This window comes from Lactuca serriola, chromosome 4 (assembly GCF_051521515.1).
Source record: "Lactuca serriola cultivar US96UC23 chromosome 4, Lser_US96UC23_V15, whole genome shotgun sequence".
NCBI classification, from domain to species: domain Eukaryota; kingdom Viridiplantae; phylum Streptophyta; class Magnoliopsida; order Asterales; family Asteraceae; genus Lactuca; species Lactuca serriola.
This window is the reverse complement of record NC_136411.1, coordinates 84,851,540-84,874,190: the sequence shown is the minus strand read 5'-3', so window position 1 is coordinate 84,874,190 and position 22,651 is coordinate 84,851,540. Positions and strand designations below refer to the sequence as shown.

The 22,651-nt window shown below is 35.1% G+C and overlaps 2 protein-coding genes across 2 annotated transcripts; one reads left to right on the top strand and one right to left on the bottom strand.

Annotated features, from left to right (window-relative positions):
* The first annotated feature begins 9,977 nt into the window (after positions 1-9,977).
* Positions 9,978-17,419, top strand: SFR6 (sensitive to freezing 6). Its single transcript, XM_079039377.1, has 16 exons — positions 9,978-10,488; positions 11,700-11,768; positions 11,980-12,068; positions 12,284-12,396; positions 12,662-12,763; positions 12,844-13,522; positions 13,601-14,219; positions 14,302-14,381; positions 14,508-14,590; positions 14,686-14,922; positions 15,012-15,192; positions 15,441-15,991; positions 16,124-16,300; positions 16,390-16,782; positions 16,844-17,029; positions 17,222-17,419. The coding sequence occupies exons 1-15, from the start codon at positions 10,172-10,174 to the stop codon at positions 16,991-16,993; spliced, it is 3,840 nt and encodes a 1,279-aa protein (XP_078895503.1). The 5' UTR covers positions 9,978-10,171; the 3' UTR covers positions 16,994-17,029; positions 17,222-17,419.
* Positions 17,420-18,496: 1,077 nt separating this feature from the next.
* LOC145102047 (stem-specific protein TSJT1-like) lies at positions 18,497-20,317 on the bottom strand. Its single transcript, XM_079039376.1, has 4 exons — positions 20,005-20,317; positions 19,431-19,671; positions 19,228-19,348; positions 18,497-18,902 (listed from the first exon to the last, which is right to left on the bottom strand). Exons 1-4 carry the CDS (start codon positions 20,202-20,204, stop codon positions 18,712-18,714), a joined length of 753 nt encoding a protein of 250 aa, XP_078895502.1. The 5' UTR covers positions 20,205-20,317; the 3' UTR covers positions 18,497-18,711.
* Between the last annotated feature and the right edge of the window lie 2,334 nt (positions 20,318-22,651).

The window sequence follows — 22,651 nt, the reverse complement described above, 5'->3', positions numbered from 1 at the left end:
AATTCAACCCCCCTCCCCTTATGTTTGCGGCTGAACACACACACACACACACCTCACAATTTCATTTCCACCCACTTTCCTCTCAAGAAATTCCTCCTATTCCTCTCTCAAAAATTCGTGTGTGTCTGACATATTCGAGGATTCTTCTTCAAAAACTCATAAACTTGGTAAGTTCCTTGTAAAACTCTAGAGCTTATATACTTGTAGTGTTAAGATCATTCCATTTACACACCCATTTTTGTGTGTATGCTTCTTAGAACATCATCCATTTCGAGTGGTCTTCAAGCTACACAAAGCTAGGCTCAACAACTTCTTTCTTCTCTTCCTACCACACGAAATCAAGGTGAGCTTCATACCCCCATATTTTCATGTTTTTCGTACTTTGGGGGGGGGGGGGGAGAATACAAGTCAAGTCTCGTTTACCCTTTGGTTTTTTGCATGCATCATAGTTATGGGTTGAAAATGGAACAAGTACTTGAATAAAAAGGTTCTTAACGTGTGTTAAAATCATAAAGTAAATGTTGATGACATCCTTGTGTTCTAAAAGTTTGTGGTCATGTTTGTACTCTCAAAATGGAAAACATATGGGTGTTGTGCCCAAATATGTTTAACTTTTGGACATATGCATTTTTAACTCTCATACTTTACACAAATCCTTGAAGATAATAAATCTCAACGGTATTATATGTGTTTGCAAAAATCGTGACATATTAGAGTCAAACAAAGTAGAATATTTTGTGTTACAAACTTACAAACTGGTTATGAGGTGTTAAACAAACCACAAAGCTTGCTATTTTACTAAAAATAAGTCTTTTTTTAAATAGTCGTAACTATGTGTCACTACGTTGATGGCTTAAAACCTAAGGTATTATACTATTTTTACAACATATGTTACTATTATATATGTTCATAAAGGATTAATTATAAAAAGGTATTATAAATAATTTAACCAAAATGGTAAACAAAACATAATTTTTGACAAAAAAATTCGTGTGTCATAATCTGCCTGTCATAAAGCTTTTAAAGCATAAGAAAGGAACTGTATGTCATAATAGCTGTAAAACGCGTGTCATAAAACTTCGGTCATAAATTTACACTAGTAATGTCCTTTTCACCATTTAATAATGGGAGTCAAAGTTCGCGTAAATCCGTTAAGGCTCTAGTGAGACACTGTCTTTACCGTACCTACCTAGCATACACCTTAAGTCTTGCATTATAACTAGAGTCTCCAGGAGGGAGAGCGACACCGTTGTGTATAGATCTATACAAGATTGACAACCCCACACCTCAGTTGTTCGCTACAGTTAGATCGGCAAGTCTAGGGTGACAAAATTTGACCAACTCTAACGCCTGAAGAACGTCGTTCAGGCATAACAGTCATATCAAGCATGGTTATAAGAAATCACTTAGGGATTAACAATACTATCTTGATTTACGGGAAGCCTATACTTCACTGATTTTATAAAATATAAAACTACAATTTTACTCTCGGTATACTATTGTTTCGACTATTGGTCTTGGGTTTAAGACCACCATTTTTTTATACAATAGAAAATATTAGATTTTCTAGGAACTTACTCTTTACCGTTAGAAACAAAAGAAAACAAAGGACATGCATACACATATTCATAGTATTGGAACGAGACTTACAAACCATTTTCATAGAACATATCGGATTTTCTGAAGTCGTACAAACTATTACAAACAAGGATGTTACATATCTTTTCATACAAATAAGCTTATGAACTCACCAATATTCAATGTTGACGATTTTCAAAATGACTTATATTCTCAGGGAACCAGTAAGCAGGTACCTAAGAACCGGATTTGTTGCATTTTGGATTTCATACTTTATGTCACTTTTGTGTAATTTCATGAACAACCACAATACGTAAACAATGTATGTTGATATTTCTTAATGTATGCTGTTGGTTGCTATGTTTCATTCATATTCAATTGTTATGGTACTATACAACGACGTCATCCGCCCCCGGACTTTTCCGCCGTCCTGGTTCGGGGGTGTGACAAAATATAATTATCAAATACATAGCATCATAAAACAAAGTCAGAATATCTTGGAATCCACAAATATCCCCATTATCAGATGAGTGTGTAGAATCATGTCAGCGCTTTCTCGCGATCATGAGATGTACCTGAAATACATTTACATCAACACTGTAAGCACGAAGCTTAGTGAGTTCTCCAAAATACAACATACACAAATAAATTAGCCTCTCGTGGCTATGTCTCAATAAGGACCCTTTGGTCATGTGTCTCAGTGAAGACCCTCCGGTCTCACGTCTCGGTATGGACCCTGCGGTCATAACTCAATATACATACACAAAATTATATAACAACATAAGTCACAAAGAGAGAATGCACATTTATAGCAATTAAGACCCTCAGGTCAAAAACACAAATAAGACCCTCCGGTCACACATAAATTACCACATGATAAGTCACACAACAAAACAAATAAGTCTCGCACCCAAACTTCCGGTCTAGACTCCACCTAAAATATGCCACAATATAACTCTAATTAATATTAATAACCTCGTAATGCTAGACTGAGCCTCTCAACTAAATCTCAGAAAGGTAAAAATACCATTTTGCCTCTCTTTAGCCAAAAGTCCACAAATTTACCTAAAACTCAAAAGTCAACGAGAGTCATCCCCCAGCGAGTACGCTTGGCGTACAACTCCTCATGTTAGGCATATTGTTGGCTAAGCATGCGATGGGGGTTTTCGACTCTACGATGCACATAACTGGGGGTACGCACGACGTACTCCTCAGACTCTCACTTCTCACTTCTCTTGGTCTTAAACCATTAAGACAAGCATTCCAACTGTAGATCTGAGCCAAGTAAGACCTCTTATTCCATAAAGTTGCTGACCGGACCGGGGGGGCCCAACGAGCTATGACCGGACCAGAGGGTCCAACGAGCTACAGGACTGGAGGGTCCCGCTGAGACACAACGACTGGAGGGTCATGCTATAGCCTCGAGTGGCGTATGTGTTGTATGCGGTATTTTGGGGAACTCACTAAGCATTTATGCTTACAGTTGTTGTGTTATGTGTTTCAGGTACTAGCGAGGACCGTGGAAAGGCATTGGCGTGAACCATACACATAATGTGGATATTTGTTTATGATCTTGGGAATATGTTTTGAGTAATAACAATGGTGAAATACTCTTTTGAGAATGTTTTTAAATGTAATTTGGTTGTTGAAAAATGAAAATTTTGTTTTGAAAACTACGTTGTTACACATTTCACTTCCTAGCCCATTTCGCCTTGGGTCCAGCACCAGGAGGGACCGAACCCTCACGCCTTCACTCCTTCATGCGAGAAGCCTCGCAGCTTCGCCTCAATTTCCCGGTTTTCGACTACGACTTCATTTTAAGCCCGTTTTTCATCATTTTAACGCGGGATTTTCACCCAAAATTATATTTTAACATATAAGACCCCTAAATTCATAATTAATCACATTTTTAGTGTAAATCTTATCCAAGATTAGTGGGTAGGATATTTTGGGTGGAGTGTTGACTTTGCTTTAGGGTATGACACAAGCAACCACCCATGCACACTCAATGACCAACCCTTGTTCTTCCACCATACCTGGTCATTTCATTGTCCTTTTCCCCCATCTTTCCAGCCAAGCACTTTGACTCAAGGGTAGAAAAAACCTTATCTCTCTTCCCATTCACTCATACTTCACCAAGAAGCAAAAACTCATTCTCTCTCACTTTTCTCTCTAAATTTCGAGATTTCAAGGCTGATTTTCAAGTTCTTCATCTACCTTGGTAAGTAAATCCCTTCCCACACTTGATTTCCTTACACTTCTTCACTCAAATCATGAGTTCCTTACACAAATATCACCATATTTGTTGTTAGATCTTCGAATCTTCAAGCATCATCTAAGTGTTCTTGAGTTGAAGACTACCTTTCTCCATCATCCATCTACTAAAATCATTCAAGGCGAGTTCATACCCTTATATTTTTATGTTTTTCTTAAGTTTTAATGGGGGGGGGGATACAAGTTAAACACCAAGAACACAATTAAACTCATTCAACAGCTTACATCAGAAAAGTTTAACTCCATTCACGGACTGTTTTGGTCAACTTAAACATTTTAGTTTTCAAAACCGTATTAGGTGCAGATAGTTCAGGTTCATACCTTTAAAATGACTACTTGTACATCACCATACATTTTTTCTACGATTTATGGTGATTTTTACAAAACTGCCTATCATTTCAAAAACGAATTCGGACCAGTCTGTAAATATGAACATTTTAACACAAGTTAAAGACTTCCAAAAATCATAATAAAAATTATGAACAAAGTAGACACATTTTATGAACTCTCATAATTTACGGATTCAGTTTTCGACTTCGTATGATTTTTTTATGATTTTTCTAAAACAGTGCTGAAAGGTTAAAACTAGTTTACAACTTACAACTTGCATAACACTTTGTAATATGTTGAGCAAAGTGTATAACCATAAGTTCTAAATATTGAATGTATTATCTTGTTAGTTTATCATCATAAACTGAAATTTAGTCATTCATGATAAGGTTTACTCATTCATTTCGAACACATATAATAAACTTCAATAAGCATAGTTTATGGATTTTACTACATGAACAAGGTTTTACTCTCAAAACAAATGGGTTTTCATATCCTACGTGATAAATTATAATAGTAATAGTTTAAGGATTTCATATCACTAATTTATTCAGAAAAGGTGATTTTACTTCCTCCACGGAAGAGGTTTTAATATCAAACCATGTGTAAACTAGTTAAGTTAGGTTGTGAGGCAATTCTCTCCCCGTACGTTCGAGTACGGGATCCCAATTCCTATAAGTTATAACCAAAGTCTCTTGTAGGGAGAGAGTGATAATTGTGTATAGATCTATATTGGGTTTGACACCCCACACCTTGCTGCTAGCTACAGTGGGACCTGCAGGTCTACGGGTGACAAGAGTCATAGTATCTTAACGTCTGAAAAACGTTGTGCAGGTTATTTCTCGTCATAGTATGGTTATAGCGACTCACATAGATAGTTAACTATCTTTCAAGTTTACATGGAAAATTTTACTTTAAAAAGGGGTTCACTTCCAAATCAAAAAGGGTTTTATGCCGATTTAAAACCACTTTTATATCTTTAAGTATGGCAAATACTTGTTTATTTTCAGTCCTGGGATTTAGGACCACATAACTTTTATAGGGAAAATATAGGATTTTCTTTGGAATCATATCTCTATTAAAACTATATTTCATCTAGAAATGTTAGACTTCAGCTATAATTGCTAAGTGTATATGCTAGAGTTATATAAGAATCTAGTCATAATCAATTTGGAATTGGTGGGCCCGCCTTACTTCCTGTTCCTTGTTTTGTTGTGGACCTATGGCAGACCCATTATATTCGACGGTTTATTTAATTTAAATTTTATATAACTTATATACACTGGGCGATTATAGAAGGAATCTATGGGTCTTTCTAGGGTTCATTATTACGTAGCATAGAAGTATTCATCTCACTTAATAAAGAAAATATTGGATTTTTTGGAAGCATACTTTGTCGCTTTTACAAGGAAAACATTTTCTTTCTCATACAAAACTCTTATGAACTCACCAACTTAATTGTTGACATTTTTTTTTCAAAACTACTTGTATTCTCAGGAAATTAGTGAAACAGGAAAACCAACAACATTTTGAGGATGGGACGTTAAATCGTCAAACAGTTCATTTTGTCATGATAATGTAATTGATTTGAAACATGTAAACATATACTTTGGTGTAACCTTTTCAATTATATTTATGATGGTTGTAATTACTTTGAGCACTATTATACTCATTGTTGTGATACTATACATGAAGTCCTCCACCCCCGGACGTTTCCGCCATCCTTGGTTTGGGGGTGTGACATGAACCGGAACGACGGAAACGTCTGAGGGTTTAGGTGACTTCATCTTGTAATATCATCACAGTGTAAATAATTGAATCAAGACAACATCATCATCACACATACGATAATACAACCGTCATTATTTACATCAGTTTGTTGGATTACAAATTACATTCCCAAAATATAAGTGTACTATGATAGCAAAAATATATCAAAATCCATGAGTTCTTGAAGGCCAACATGCTTAATGAATTCCCGAGAATACAAGTTATTTTGAAAATTGTCAACATGTATAATGTTGGTGAGTTCATAAGCATATTTGCATGAAAGGTTGGTATCACTTTGTAAACACTAGAAAATCCAATATTTTCTGTAAAAGAAATAAATTGTTTGAACGCTTTGTATCAAATCTTGTATTAAAACATGTGTGTTTTTTGTTTTGAAAAATGTATAAAGAGTGTATTCCAACATTTCCTATGTTTTCTGTTGTAAGTAGAAGGTAGTGTATAATGTATGTTTCCCAAAAAATCTGATATTTTCTGCCTGTAAAAGTGTTGTGGTCTTAAACCCAAAGACCGTAAAATGGTGTTTGCATAGTATCGTAACTGCAAAAATGTTTATGTATTCTGTAAATTTTACAGTGGAGTTAATTTCTATGTGAGTCGTTATAACCATACTTGATATGACTGATCTGCCTGTCATGACATTTTTCAGGCGTCAACTTGTTTAAGATAAGACGTTTTTCACCCTAGACTGGCCTAGTCTAGCTATAGTGAACAACTCAGGTGTGAGACTGTCAACCCCGTATAGATCTATACACAAACTCTCGCTCTCCCTCTAGGAAACTCTAGTTATAACTACAGGACTTAAAGTTGTACACTAGGTAGGTATGGATGAATACGTGTCTCACAAGAACCTTAACTATATTTACGCGAATATGGTATCACACTATTTAACGCAGTAAATAATGTTTTCGTGTATGTTTTAAGATTACAAGGCCCAACGAGTATGTACATGAATGTAAGGAGCCCATTAAACATGAAATGTGTATATAAGGCCCAATAAACATGTAAATGGACCAATAAGGCCCAATAAATATGTAATGTATATTCCAGGCCCAATAAGCATGTAAATGGACCACTAAGGCCCAATAAGCATGTAAATGGACCACTAAGGCCCAATAAACATGCAAGGTATATTCCAGGCCCAATAAGCATGTAAATGGACCACTAAGGCCCAATAAACATGTAGGGTATATTCCATGCCCAATAAGCATGTAAATGAACCACTAAGGCCCAATAAACATGTAAAGTATATTCCAGACCCAATAAACATGTAAATAGACCACCAAGGCCCAATAAACATGTAAGGTATATTTCAGGCCCAATAAGCATGTAAATGGACCACTAAGGCCCAATAAACATGTAAGGTATATTCCAGGCCCAATAAGAGTGGAAATGACGTATATAGTCCGTTTGTATTACATTGTTTGTTTTAGCTAAATTGTTTACCAAAATGACATAAAATACCCACTTTTTATAAAAATGACATTTTTGGTCCATAAAACCGAAAATTTACGATTGAGGCATATTTTTGGTAAAAATGACACTTTAGGTCCCTTAAGACCAAAAGTTTTTATTTCAAGTAAAATAACATTTTTAGCCCACTCTTGTTAGAAATAACATTTCGGTCCAATTTTTAGGAAAAATTGACATTTTCATCCCAAATGTATAGAAATTTACTTTTTCGACCCAAGTTTAACAAAATTGACATCTTCAGTCCATTTAACCGAAAATTTACATCTTTGGCTCAAATTTGTTTAAAATGACGATTTAGTCCACAAAAGTCAAAAGTTTACAAATTAAGCCCATGAAACCGTAAAGGCCCAACTTTAAGCCCATTTTGTGAAAATTAACACTTTTGGCCCTTTTAAAACCATAAATATCTTTAAGACCCATTTTTATATAAAAATGACTCTTTTGGTCCTTATAAAATCGTGAAATCCCTAAAGGCTTCACCTTTTGTTTGTTTGTAAAAAATGGTCCCTTAAGTGATTTTACTTAGTTTCAAACATCCATAGCATGTTTAATCCTTTCATCTTCATAATAAGTCACATAAAGTGTTATGATTTATAAACATCACCACATATAACATGGAAAACACACATAAACATGCAAAAACACATAGATCTAACACAAAGCAACTTGTATCCTCCCCCAAAACATAGTAAAAGCCGAAAATAAGGGGTATGAACTCACCTTGGTTGATGGGTTTGTTTTTTGAAGAAGGTTGAAGGAGTTTTCGGCCTAGCTTGCTTCTTGAGAGGAGTTTTCGAACTTAGGGTGTTCTAAGAGGCAAGAATCACGAAATAGAGTGTTTAAGAGTGTGAATCTTAACAAATGAAATCAAACCAATCGAGAATGATGATAACTTACCAAACTTAATGATTCTTGAAGTAGAAGTCTTGGATTTTCTCAAACACCACACGATTTTTAGAGCAAGTGGAAGGAAATTCTTTGGGTTCTTAAGAGGATTTCTAGTGTAACTGAAGTGGAAAATGAGAGTGATGGTGATGTTCCCTTGGCCGAGTTTTTAAGAAGGAAGAGAGATAAAGATTAGACCGGTTAATACATGAAGGATTTGGTCTTAGAAATATGGGAGGTATTAGCTTGGATTACCTCCTTATATATCCGAAAATATAAGGTCCAATAAGGAAGTTTTCGACTCATTGGGCCCACACTTGCGTTCACGACCCAATATGATAAAAGGAAATGGGTTTTCGGCCTATTATTATCAAAGAAGGAAATTTTAGGCCCAATAAGACCCATGAAGAGTCTTATGGCCTCAAAATCCTATAGTTTAATGAATATGGGTCCAACTAGGGCCCCACATGTGAATTCTTAACCCAAAATAATCAAGTTGTGGGTTTATTGGCCCATTAGGCCCAATAAAAGGATCCTGGTCCAATAAGAGGCTGAACCGGGAAAATTAGGGTTACAATCCAAAGTTGAGTGATCATAGTGCATTGAACTAGGTTTAGGGCTTCACGAGTGAGTTTTTATTTGAATAGTAGTTTTTAAAATGAATAACATGTATAACATCAATCTTAAAGTTACAAGACACATCAAGAGTTAATCATGCATAGATATAATTTCCTAACCAAAAATGCTAGTTGTGACATCATCCCCCCGTTAGAGGGAATTTCGTCCCGAAATTCTTTTGAAAGTCGATCCTAAGAGCTAGAGAAAAGGTGAGGGTACTTTTACATCATTTGGTCTTTGCGTTCCCATGTGAATTCCGGTCCGCGCTTAACATTCCATCGAACCTTCACAATCGGAATACGACTTTGTTTTGTACGCTTCACTTCCTTGTCCATTATCTCCACCGACTCTTCGACGAATAGGAGATTCTCGTTTATAAATATCATTGAACTAAAAATGTTCTGAAAAGATAACAAACTTTAACTTTGTTTTAATATCAATTTTCAATTTGACCGAAAATAAACTATTTTCAGTCACAATGATATTTTAAAAATGAAAGATAAAATTTATTACATTTTTACGTTAGTTTTTAGTTTAATGGTATTTTTCAAGTTTCTAAATAACGTTAGGCGTGACTTTGAAGATAATGTCAAACTTCAAGTTTTTACGAGTAGTGACGATCCACATCGTTTGTATGGTATAACGTAAGGCGACAATTTTATATATAATTAATAATTATATATATATATATATATATATATATATATATATATATATATATATATATATGTGTTCTCCTATTATTTATTTTTTATACATGACTTAAGACGTATTTACAATGAAACTACAACAAATTGTTTAGAACGTTGTATTTTTACCATATCATATAGTTACATTTACCTTATACTTAAATAAAGTATTCATTTGTTTATATCTTTAAAAATAAAATAGTAATAAACAGTGAGTGATGTAATAATATATATGAAAACAACAAAGTAGGAGATTTGTTTTAACCGAAAACATTTGTTTTGGACAGACCCACCCAAAAAATCTGCCCCCTTTTCTATTTGTCACCCATTTCTTTTATACGAACCCTAACCCCACTTTCACTCTCTCCCTCTCGATCTCTCGACAGAAAACAAAGCAATTCTCTATCTCCAGTCATTCCTGTCGCCCTCAATTGCGACTTTCTCACCACTTCATCTTTTCCTCTCTCCTCTTTCTCTCTCTATCTCTACATCGATATATAAATTAGGGTTTTTGGCCCTTTAATTGGTTCTTTCAGATGAGTGCCTCGTCTGGCCCTGTTGCTTACAATAATAAAGACTCCGAAGAAGAATCCTCATCTGGTGGTACAAGTATTGCCGCCACTGCTACAGCTGATACTTCTGCTGTTCACGAGCCTCCGGAAGACGCTGTTGTTGCTGATTCCGGTGCCGGTGGTGGAGACGATAGTGATATGGATAAAGGAGGTGGAACTGCCGGGGATCCTATGGATGAGGATTCTGTGAATCCCGCAACCGTCTTTTGTATCAGGCTTAAGCAGCCAAGGTCTAATTTGCAGTATAAAATGAGTGTCCCTGAACTTTGTCGCAATTTTAGGTATTTCCCCTTGGTATTTATTGAACTCAGATTTCTACATCTGAAGTTTAATTTTTCTTAATTGGTGCGTAATCTGCGTTATTTTCTTGGTAGTTTGATTCTGTAGCCTAAAAAACTAGCATTCGTAACATATCCCCATTCTTAACCCACTTTGTATGCGGATGAATTAGCAATAAACATTAACATTACGAAAGACATATAGTTTAGACGCCACATTTCTGTTCTGCAACATTTCCTGTTGTCAAGCATTTATATCTGAAACTAAGTGAAATCACCACTGTGATGAAGATGAAAATGCTTATTTGGATTTGAAAATTAACTGGTCGACTTTAAACAAACACATTAGGTGCTATTTCTTTTGATTGGATGACAGGAAGTACAATTTGTGCGGCCATTTAGGTGGATTTGTTTTATTACCTTTTTAGAATAGAAGGTTTAGTAAAGTGAGTTGTATCTTCCAACTGATTTGGTTGGTAGGGAGGCCTATCTTGATATTCTCTATCTAGGGGTGTTTTGGGATCGCTTATTCAAAACAACTTATGTTTTTTTTTTTTTTTTTTTTTTTTTTAAATATAAAAAGTGTTTATTAGCTTATGAGGTACCAAACACAGTTTAAGAAAAAACTGTTTGGATTAGCTTTTGTGATGCCAATACACAATAAGCTGATAAGTTAAAATAAAACCACTTATCCAAACACTCAAATTAGCTTATTAGCGGCACCTAACCACAAAGAGATGATAAATTGATGAAACAACTTCTCCAAAAGTGCTTCTTTAAGTCAATAAACAGAAGCTGTTACTAGCTTATTGGATGTAGCAAACCGCAATAAGCTAATAAGCACTAAATCACCTTATAATTATTAGCAATCCTAAAGACCCCCCAATCTTGATGTAATCAAATGTATCCACTGTAGTTCTTGACCATTCATTTGTGCAAACAATTTCTTACTGGTTATTGTTGTTTCCAAGTGTTTGATCACTTGGCATCCATATCAAATGGGAGGCTGCTTGATCTGGATCATATATACCTTTATCTACCAACCAGATCATCCATTCTAGATGTGTGGCTCATCTCAGATTTGATAGAACCATTTATCTTTGTATGGAAACATCTACATCTTAGCTTTTGTGGCATAAATGACTACTGTGTCTGGATTTCCTTTACTTCACTTGACTATTAGTAATATCTAATTGGGTTTAGTGCTTTAACAGTGCTGTTGCTTGGTGTGGAAAGCTGAATGCCATAGCATGTGCATCAGAGACCTGTGCACGTATACCAAGGTAATGAAATATTATCTGTATTCCAACCATGTGACATTGGCAGACATACTTTGTGTATTGGTAAAGTTTCAAGCTTTATCATCTAGTTCAGTTTCAGGAGGCATATTAAGATGTATGCACACAATTTCATGTTAACCTTCCACAATTTGAAAAAAATTTCTTTGTGGTTAATACTTAATACATTTCATTCTAAGATTTATTCTCCTTGTAGTTCTAATGCAAATCCACCATTTTGGATTCCAATACATATCGTGATCCCTGAACGACCTACCGAGTCAACTGTATTCAATGTCATAGCAGGTACTGTGTGTGAAATTCTTTTAGGTCATTTCATTTTCATGTTGGTTCTATTTATGGCTTTTTCAATAGCATTGGATAGCCAATCTATCACACACATCAAAAACAACTGCACTGATTTTCCTTGGCAATAACATGCATATAAGTTCTTTTTGCTGTTCCTTGTGGTATATCTTTATTCTAAGCCATGAATTTTTTTGATTGAATAACTATGCCAGATTCTCCACGTGATTCAGTTCAATTTATTGAATGGTCACCTTCATCTTGCCCTCGTGCCTTGCTAATTGCTAACTTTCATGGGAGGATAACTATCTGGACTCAGCCTTCCCATGTAAGCTTTGCCTGCTTTACTTCTAGTATCTGCTTTCACTGTTTGTAAGTTGGGTATTGTTGTATGCAAATAAGGCTATTAGTTTTAATGTTTGTTGTTCTTTACTGGAAAAAGTATTTGTAGAAAAGATTAACCATTCTTTCTGTTTGGGCTAAGTTATCTTGCCAGGTTTTTTTAGGTTGACACACTAACACTGGCATTGACACTGACACTGATACTGATACTGATACTGATACTGACATTGACATGTTTAATGATAATACAGGGATCAACTAGTTTGGTTAAAGATGCTAGTTGTTGGCAACGTGAACATGAGTGGAGACAGGATATTGCAGTCATAACAAAGTGGCTATCTGGGGTGTCTCCTGTATGATACTTATACCCTCTGGTTATCTATATTCAAACTATGAATCATCCTTGACATTTCTTTCTTTTTGTGAAAACTAGTATAGGTGGCTTTCCTCAAGATCTGGTAGCTCTACAAAGTCACCATTTGAAGAAAAATTTCTCTCACAACAACCTCAAGCTCCAGCTGGATGGCCAAATTTTCTGTGTGTATGTTCTGTTTTCTCATCTGGATCTATTCAGCTCCACTGGTCTGAATGGCCACTGAATCAAAGTGGCACATCTAAATGGTTTTGCACAAGCAAAGGCCTCTTGGGAGCTGGGCCTAGTGGGATTATGGCAGCTGATGCAATTGTGACAGACTCAGGAGCTTTACATGTGGCAGGAGTCCCAATTGTGAACCCTTCTACTGTTGTTGTTTGGGAGGTGACTCCTGGATTTGGGAATGGATTTCAAGCTACTCCAAAGACTAGCACCACCAATGGGATCCCTCCTTCACTTAATCCACCTTCTTGGGATGGTTTTGCTTCGTTAGCTTCTTATTTGTTTAGCTGGCAGGAATACTTTGATTCAGAAAGTAAACAAGGGAAGAAACTTACAGAACAAGATTATAGTGACATGGTTGCCCTTCATTGTTCTCCCGTTTCAAATTTTTCTGCATATGTGAGTCCTGAAGCTTCAGCTCAATTAGCAGCAACAACTACATGGGGTTCTGGAGTCACTGCAGTTGCTTTTGACCCTACCTGTGGTGGCTCTGTCATTGCTATTGTAATTGTTGAAGGTACTTAACCTTTCAATCTTCCAACCTTCTCCTTCTCCATTTACATTTACTTGTTAACTGTTGACATTGTTTATGTAGGTCAATACATGTCTCCTTATGACCCAGATGAAGGTCCTTCAATTACTGGATGGAGAGTTCAAAGATGGGAATCCTCATTAGAGCCTGTTGTCCTGCATCCGATATTCGGGAATCCTACATCCACTTTTGGTGGACAACCTCCTATGCAGACAGTGTGGGTCACAAAAGTGAATAAAAGCATTCCAGCTACTGATTACTTTAAAAACAATCCAACAGCTACACCAGGATCGACTTCCGAGGGTATAAGCATGTCAGAATCTGATATCGAGAAGGCAAAAAGGGTTGTTTTTGATCCTTTTGATTTGCCAAGTGATGTTAGAACCCTTGCTCGCATTGTCTATTCTGCTCATGGTGGTGAGGTTGCTGTTGCGTTTCTAAGAGGTGGGGTCCATATTTTTTCTGGTTCGAGTTTTACACCTGTTGATAACTATCAGATCAATGTTTTTTCTGCAATTGCTTCTCCTGCATTTTCTTCTACGAGTTGCTGTTCTGCTACTGTGTGGCATGATACAAGTAAGGATTGTACTATGTTGAAGATAATTCGTGTTCTTCCCCCTGCTGTTCCAAGCAGCCAAGTGAAAGCAAACTCCTCAACATGGGAACGCGCAATTGCAGAAAGGTATTCTAATTTCATTTCTACAGAACTTGTGACAGAAATTGTGACATGGCATCTTCTTTTTCCTAAATACTTGGCCTTGCAGATTTTGGTGGAGTCTTATGGTTGGAGTTGATTGGTGGGATGCTGTTGGCTGTACACAAAGTGCTGCTGAGGATGGAATTGGTAATAATATGATAGCAACGTTTATATTGATCCAAAAAAACTTGCCTGCCTAAATTAGCTAGTGAAGGGCAGTTTTGTCATTTCAAGAACATGTGTTGACATTGTGGCTGTTATGTTGTTACCTAGTTTCACTGAACAATGTGATTGCGGTTCTGGATGCGGATTTTCATTCTCTTCCTTCCACTCAGCACCGGCAACAATATGGCCCTGTATGTTTCTTTAAGCTATCTCTCTCATTTTTTTGGTTTTTTTTTTTTTTTTCTGTTGGATTTAATTTTTTTTTTTTTTTTTTTAAAATTTGCAGGGATTGGACAGGATAAAATGCAGGCTATTAGAAGGCACAAATGCTCAAGAGGTGAGAGCAATGGTGCTGGATATGCAAGCAAGATTATTACTTGATATGTTAGGGAAAGGAATAGAATCGGCTCTGATTAATCCTTCAGCTCTAGTTGATAAGCCATGGCAGGCATCGGGTGAGACATTAAACAACATTGACCATGAAGCAATGGCTGTTGACCCTGCACTTGTATTAACCATCCAGGTTGGTTGTTATTACTGAACTGAACTGATGATTTTATTGATGATATTGTTACTTGTTTGCTAATCTTAAGGATGAAATATAATATGTAGGCATATGTTGATGCTGTTCTTGATCTGGCATCACATTTCATCACACGATTGAGGCGTTATGCGAGCTTCTGTCGTACACTGGCAAGTCATGCTGTAACTGCAGGGACAAGTGGCAACCGTAGCATGGTCATCAGTCCCACCACCCAAAGTACTGGCACTCCTGCTCCTGGAGCTACACAGGGTTAGTTTTTACTTTTTACTTTTTACTACACTTGTCTTTTATTGTTGGTTTAAAGTTACGGGTTACCTGCAAAAATTGGCAACCTACTTCAATTGATTTCTTTCTTCTTGCATGGCGCACCCTATCTATGTCTCTTCATATACAAAGCTATTTTCACTGGTATAAGTAGGCAGATTTTTGGGCTAAGAAATAGCAATGTACTTTCATTGAATTATTTATGTTCTCATTTATGTTGTTTTATTTTCCAGGTGCTCAAAATGGCAGTGCAAGTTCTACAGCAAGCACTCCAATCCAAGCATGGGTACAAGGAGCCATTGCTAAGATCAGCAACACATCTGATGGTGCTCCTAACAGCAACAGCAACAGCAACACCACTCCCAATCCCATAACCGGTCCACCTTCCTTTATGCCTATAAGTATAAACACCGGAACTTTCCCTGGGACGCCAGCTGTCAGGCTTATCGGGGACTGCCATTTCCTTCATAGACTCTGCCAACTTTTGCTATTTTGCTTTTTCTTCCGGCGAATACAGCTACCAAGATTTATAGGTGCTGCAGCTGCACAAAGAAACACAGATTCATCAGCAGCCGTTCATAAACCTCAGCCTGGAAAGGTTGAAGAAGTCAGTTCTGTTCCTACAAAAGCTACATCCGCTTTGGGCAGGACAGAAGAGTTGCCCGTTGCCATTGCCCGGGCTGGGCAGCAGGTTGGGTCTGGAGCAAAAGGCCCTGAAGAAGGTCCTGCGAATAGGTCAAGATATGGTTCGGGCAATGCTGGTCAAGGTTACACATTTGATGAGGTAAGACCATTACTTGATCTCTCTTCTTTTTGTCCTTTTCGAAAATCAACAAGTAGCAATGTAGTTTCATTTTTGTCCGCTTTGGGCAGGACACTAGACCTATAGTTTTGATATCTGATGTGGTGCATGCAGGTAAAGGTGCTGTTCTTGATACTAATGGATCTGTGTAAACGAACATCAGGTCTGGCACACCCACTGCCTGTTTCCCAGGTAGGCAGCGCCAACATCCAGGTCCGCCTCCATTACATAGACGGAAACTACACCGTCTTGCCAGAGGTCGTCGAAGCATCACTCGGCCCACATATGCAGGTAGGTTTTCTATTATATTTACATACATCTCATTCCATTCCTTTAACTCTTATTATTATTTTTTTTAAAATCTTTTTCCCACTTGACAGAATATGCCTCGGCCTAGAGGTGCAGATGCTGCTGGGTTATTGCTGAGAGAATTAGAACTCCATCCTCCAGCTGAAGAGTGGCACAGACGAAACACATACGGTGGGACATGGTCCGATCCTGATGATTTTGGTGTTGTCGATGATTCCTCTTCACGAATGAGCATCACCACTTCCACTTCCTCCTCGGATTCATCAAATGAAACCACTGCCACTCATGTTCATGTTCATGAAGCCCAACGTATATGGCCAAGGAAACGAAGAATGTCTGAAAGAGATGCAGCTTTTGGGTTAAACACTTCCGTTGGTTTGGGTGCCTATCTTGGAATCATGGGCTCTCGAAGAGATGTAGTAACTGCTGTTTGGAAAACCGGTCTCGAAGGCGTTTGGTACAAGGTATGCTATATCATCTTTATTTTTACAAATTTAATGTTTTTAATTACATTATTTTATGCAGTGTATACGATGTTTGAGGCAAACTTCAGCTTTTAACTCGCAAGCTGGCAACACCAATACATCTACTCAAAGTGAGAGGGAGACATGGTGGATTAGCCGATGGGTTCATGGCTGTCCTATGTGTGGAGGGACATGGGTTCGTGTTGTATAGTCATATCACCACCTTATTATATCTATGCTCTTCTAGGTTAGCTTCTTGCTTTAACCCATAAATAATTGGACATTAAATATTAATTTATGTTATGATTATAGGTAGAAACTAGAAATGCTGTATGTAATAAACAAATCATTGCAAGTTTTCTTTACATTTAACCCTACGGAGAACCAAACAATATATCTGCTGACTGCTGCTGATCTCCCTCTTATTCAACCGTTGCAGATAGAATATATCTATTCAATTTGATAAGGTGGCGCAATCAGGATTCATTGTTTTTTTTTCCCACGTGGTATGAAGCCATAGATAGCATATGAAACTAAAAATAGCTGTAAAATGTGAACTTAATTTTGAAATACTTGTAAAAATGAATATCATTTTGAGGTTAAGTCATATAATATTAATACCAACACGCTTTTTTGATTTGTGCTATTTACTAGTATTTAGGTAATGGTTTTAATTTACGTTTGTATCTGGTTATTTGTATTTTTAAAAAGTCAGTTAATAACATGTATGGAATAAATGAGAATAAATCAAAATCATATGATATTAACATTTAACATGAATGGATTTCATTCCTTCAACTCGTAGCAACAAGTTTTAATATAAATGGTCACATGACGACGCATCCGTATTGAAAAAGTTACGCCCGGGATAAGAAAAACACAATTAAGCTGTCTGTCACAACATCTGGAAAATAGCAGCTCTTAAAACTTTAGTACTAGACATACGTACACGTCATCCAAAACCAAAAGCAAGCAATCACATGTCATGTGACCATGTTAAAAGTGAAGCCTATCATTCCAACTTTCTAAGCGTGCTAAGTGCTAACAACCTTCAAATCCTTCCCATCTTTCTATATGTATATGTCACCATCAGACTTTCCTCGTTAAATAATATATGAAAATGGAGGTAAAATACACTACAACTCAACCGTTGTCATCCTTAATATAACCTTATTTCTCTACTTTCTTTAATATACCTTATTTATTCTATTCTCCCTATCTTTTGTATCCAATATCTTTGTTTGATTTTAAGCTTAGCTTGGACCTCCTCGCATCACCACTTGTGAGTCTTTATGTTTCTCAACCGTTGGGTCCTGACTTCTCAATGAAACCCAAGGTAAGATAATCTTCATATTGAATCGGTCTAATAAGTATAAAACTTTTTTCTCAACATAATATCCACCTCACTTTGCTTTTTTTTTTTTTTTTTTTTTTTTTGAAGAAGTTCATGTAAACATAAATGATCTATTAATGAGTTATAACAAATCATAGTACTTGATTTTACATTTTTTTTTCCAATTTGTAGTGGTTTTAGTGCTAAAGAAATTAAAATAATGGCTGGTAAATGATCCCTTTTAGAACACATTCTTCATTCAATAATGAAAGTATGAAACTTAAAAACCTATTGGGGTAACCATGGCATTTGATATTTAGACGCTTGAGTTTATCGTGTTTGAGTGCATCGCATAAATTTGAAGTCAATGAATAGTACAAGGATCCTCCAAAGGCAAAATTAGATTCCAAGAAGTAACTCGAACGGAAGGTACCCATCAAAGGAAATAAAAATTACAAGAAAACAAAAACACATAGACTTGACAAAATCTTGGTAATATTAGAAGTATTATAAAAATATGGCATCTCAAATGTACTTGAATTCAATGAGCATGATTTTGACTTTTACTCGTTGACTTTAGAAAAGTCAAAACAGATTCAAGCCTCTTGGCTCCAAGCCCAATTTGCATGACTTCCAACCCTTGGCATGCTTTTGGTCTTTGCATAGATATCAACTTTGAAGGTGGCTCCACACATTGCACCCTCACTATCAACCCTTGAGATTGCTTTCATTTTGTTCTTTGGATGCTCAAAGCTCTTCAACTCTCCTCCAGTATGATACAAACAACCTACATTCCATTCATTTTAATCGGTAGTTAGAAATCACCATTTTCTCCTTTCTTTCCTCCCTCAAAAGAACACTAAAAAGTAAAAAACATCTATGTTGCGTTCTTACTTACAAATAAATGGTTGTGTTGAAAAATTTTCAAATACTTCTACCATACAAATTATTGTAAAAGTATGTTTTCGGATTCTAAAAACTTTACTTTTGAAAAAATAAGAAAAACTGATGACCATATACACTTTGTAATAAGATTTTAATTGTGGGTTTAATCAATATACAACCCATGAATGCACCTAAGGAAAAGACAGAATTATCCCTATGATACATACCTGTTGGGAAGGGAGCAAAAGACTTGGAGCAGCTAGACTTTATAACCTCCAAATTATCAGAAACTACAACAGAGCCATCAGAAGCTAACCCCCAGAAGAGCATCACTCTTCCATCATTACCCTGTTCAAAATTCACATACAAGGTGAAAAAGACCATCCACACTTGCACATATTTTTTTTATCTTCTTTTCAAAGAAACTTACAAGTGAAATAAAGACGGTTTTAGCCTTGAAGTCAAACACCACAAAACCAAAACTGCCTTCAAGGTCCTTAAGGACCGAATGTGCCGGGTATGGCCCACGGTCACGAAGGGTCTTGTAGGCCTGGATCACAAACATGGCCTCGTTTGCAGTCTTGTTCAGCCCATATTGCTTGTTAAGGGCATTCAAATTGTTTAAGCTCCCCAAAAACACACAGTAGATGTCATCCACGCTACAAAACAACCTACAAAACAAACATCTCACAATAGTTTAAACATACACGAAGTGTTAGAAAAAGAAAGAAATAATTTTTTTTTTCTGTTTTGTGTAAAAGGGTAAAGATGTATTTGATTGGAACAAAATGTGAACCATGGATTTTGTTCACCGTTACAGCTAAGCAAAACCAAATTTTACATAAAAAAAAGAATGTATTAAACAGGATCTCTCAAAAACCCTCTCTCTCTCTATATTATATATATATATATATATATATATATATATATATATATATATATATATATATATATATATATATATATATATATATAAAATGTATGTATTTATGCATGCATGTTACCTTTGGGTGGCCATAAGGGAATGGGAAGAATGAGCAAAGGCCAAGGAAGCATCTTCACCAAAAGAAATGGTGGAAGCACTGTTAGGATGAGAAGACTGGAAGGCTTTCAGCGGGGGTTGATCGGCCTTTGTTGGTGATGAGGCTGGGCTCTTTAGCTCTTTTGGTGGGCTCACCAATCCATTCTTGAATACTCCCAGCATCTTTCTCTTTCTTTCTTTCTTTCTTTGATTGTCAATTCTCAACCAATTCAAATCAATAGAATGTGAGTTTAATAAGCAAACACCACACACGAAAATAGGAACATTGGACGGTCTCAAGATGTTTGTTTGTGTTTTTGGTTATTTATGGATACAATATTTGATGGAGAGGGACATATATATATATATATATATATATATATATATATATATATATATATATATATATATATATATATATATATATATATATATATATATATATATATATATAAAACCATTATTAACAAGTTACCAATGAACCGATCGTGAGTGTCGGAAATCAAAACGATCAACGGTGAATGAAATAGTTGTAGACTTGTACATTGGACGCAATTATACCAAAAAAACCTACTTCATTTTTTCATTTAATTATTTTTAGGCAAAATTTTTTATTGAAAAAAAACAAATATACGGTTCATATTTTTTTGCCATCTTTCGTTAGGATCAATATTGATATATAAAAACGAACTTTTTTTAAACAAAAATTCACTTCGTTTCTTTGTTTTAAATGTCAAAGTTTATTTTTAATCAAAAAATTTAATAAATATATCAAAATTTTTGTATATATATTTTTTGTACATTTTGAATATATATTCATATTGATGTAAAAAAATAATTTTTTTCTTCAAAATTTTAGCTCAAATTTTCATGTGAATCTACTAATCTGTATCGATTTTTTCTAAAAAATTCACATGTCAATAATTATTTATCTAAAAAATTAACATATGTATCGAATCTTTCTATAAAATTCAGATGTAAATTTGACTAATTTCACCAATAATTAGTAGTAAATTTATTTGTGTACGATCAAAATGATAAAATCGTCAAAACAAATCAAGTCAACTTTTATATATTTACATTTAATTTAGTTAGAATCACATGTGAATGTGAAATTTTTGTTCAAATTCATATGTAAATTTGATACGTCGATTTTAACGAGCGTTCACATAGATATCTTTAATTGATATCTATAATCAAAGTTTGAATGTTGACTAAGAAATCCATATATTTTACCTAGTTTTGTACACAATGGCCATGTGAATTTTATAGATTTCAACATTTTGATCAAACACAAATAAACTTATTGATAATTATAAGTGAATTATTTAAATTCACATATAAATGATCAAGAATTATTGGAAAAATCAGGTACAATAATCATGCACATGTGAATTTTTTATAAAAAAATCGATACAATCAAAAGATTCACATGAAAATCCAAACATAAATTTTGATTTTTTTTTGTTTATTTATATATTGATACAAATTTTTATTTAAAAGTACCAAAAAATATGAATTTTGATATATTTATCAATAAAAAAATAAGTCTAACTTTAAAAAAAATAAAAGAAAGGATGAATCGAAGTAGTTTTTTTTTTTTTTTTTAATTTTTTTTTTATTTTTAAATTTTATTTTTTGTATATCAATATGAGTTTCTTTTTAAAAGAACGAAAAATCATGAATAATAGTATTTTTAGTTTTTTTTTCGAAAAAAACTTAGCCTAAACAAATTAAGTAAAAAAAAGAAGTGACTTGTTTAGTATAATCTGATACCTGTGCGTCTAATGTACAACTCTGTAACTATTCCTTTGGCCGTCAGTCGCTTTATATTCCGACACTTAAGAGGAGGTGATTGTTTGTGGCCAATATAATGACTAAATTCAGTGAAGGAATAAAAGTAAATGACAAACAATTTTTTACAATGGTTTAATTTAACATCAAAATCTAGTTATTGGGGAAACAAAAACTAACTTAGGAATCAGATTGACGCGCGCACACACACAAAAAAAAAAAAAAAAAACCTTGACTGCACCTACAATTTCTGATATAGAATATCGACTATTCTTATAACTTATTCCTCTGCGCATAATATAATTATGTTATGAAATATTAATAAAGATCTAAGGGTCTAGTTGAAAAATACTTAAAGAAAACATTTATAGAACTTTCTAAAAAAAAGTTCAAAATTTATGTTTGCGGAAAAATCAATTTAGTCCAAATATAGTGAACTTAATCAAGTTTGAAAACTAACGAGGTGGTCAGTAAACCTATCAAAACAAAGTTCAAGTTCCTATGACATTTTTTTTTCTCTAAATGTTTTTATAAGTTGTATCTTGACTAACATGACAACATGCTACCATTAGTACAATATCTTTTTTAGTTTCTTATTTTGTACCTTTTTAATATTTTTGTGTGGCGTTTGAGAATCGTCAAACAAAATTTTAGAAATGGTTTGTATAAGTAAAAAAAACTTGTATCTTAATTGTTTTGTATCTTTTTAATTGAGTGGGTTCAAAAAGATAAAATTTCCGTGTGTTGTGGGTTGGGAAAGATGAAGAAAAATAAAAGAGAAAAAATGATGTGACAGTGGGTTCGGTGGGTTTGGAGGGAAGGACTCCCTCCTCCCT

Bases quoted from the DNA above. Each gene is read 5' to 3' on its own strand.
- SFR6 (XM_079039377.1), top strand. From the start codon at position 10,172: ATGAGTGCCTCGTCTGGCCCTGTTGCTTACAATAATAAAGACTCCGAA. The intron at 10,489-11,699 runs GTATTTCCCCTT...GTGCTTTAACAG, and splicing joins GAACTTTGTCGCAATTTTAG to TGCTGTTGCTTGGTGTGGAA. The intron at 14,923-15,011 runs GTTGGTTGTTAT...TATAATATGTAG, and splicing joins CACTTGTATTAACCATCCAG to GCATATGTTGATGCTGTTCT.
- LOC145102047 (XM_079039376.1), bottom strand. From the start codon at position 20,204: ATGCTGGGAGTATTCAAGAATGGATTGGTGAGCCCACCAAAAGAGCTA. The intron at 19,672-20,004 runs GTAACATGCATG...TTTGTTTTGTAG, and splicing joins TCCCTTATGGCCACCCAAAG to GTTGTTTTGTAGCGTGGATG. The intron at 18,903-19,227 runs GTATGTATCATA...AATGGAATGTAG, and splicing joins TTTTGCTCCCTTCCCAACAG to GTTGTTTGTATCATACTGGA.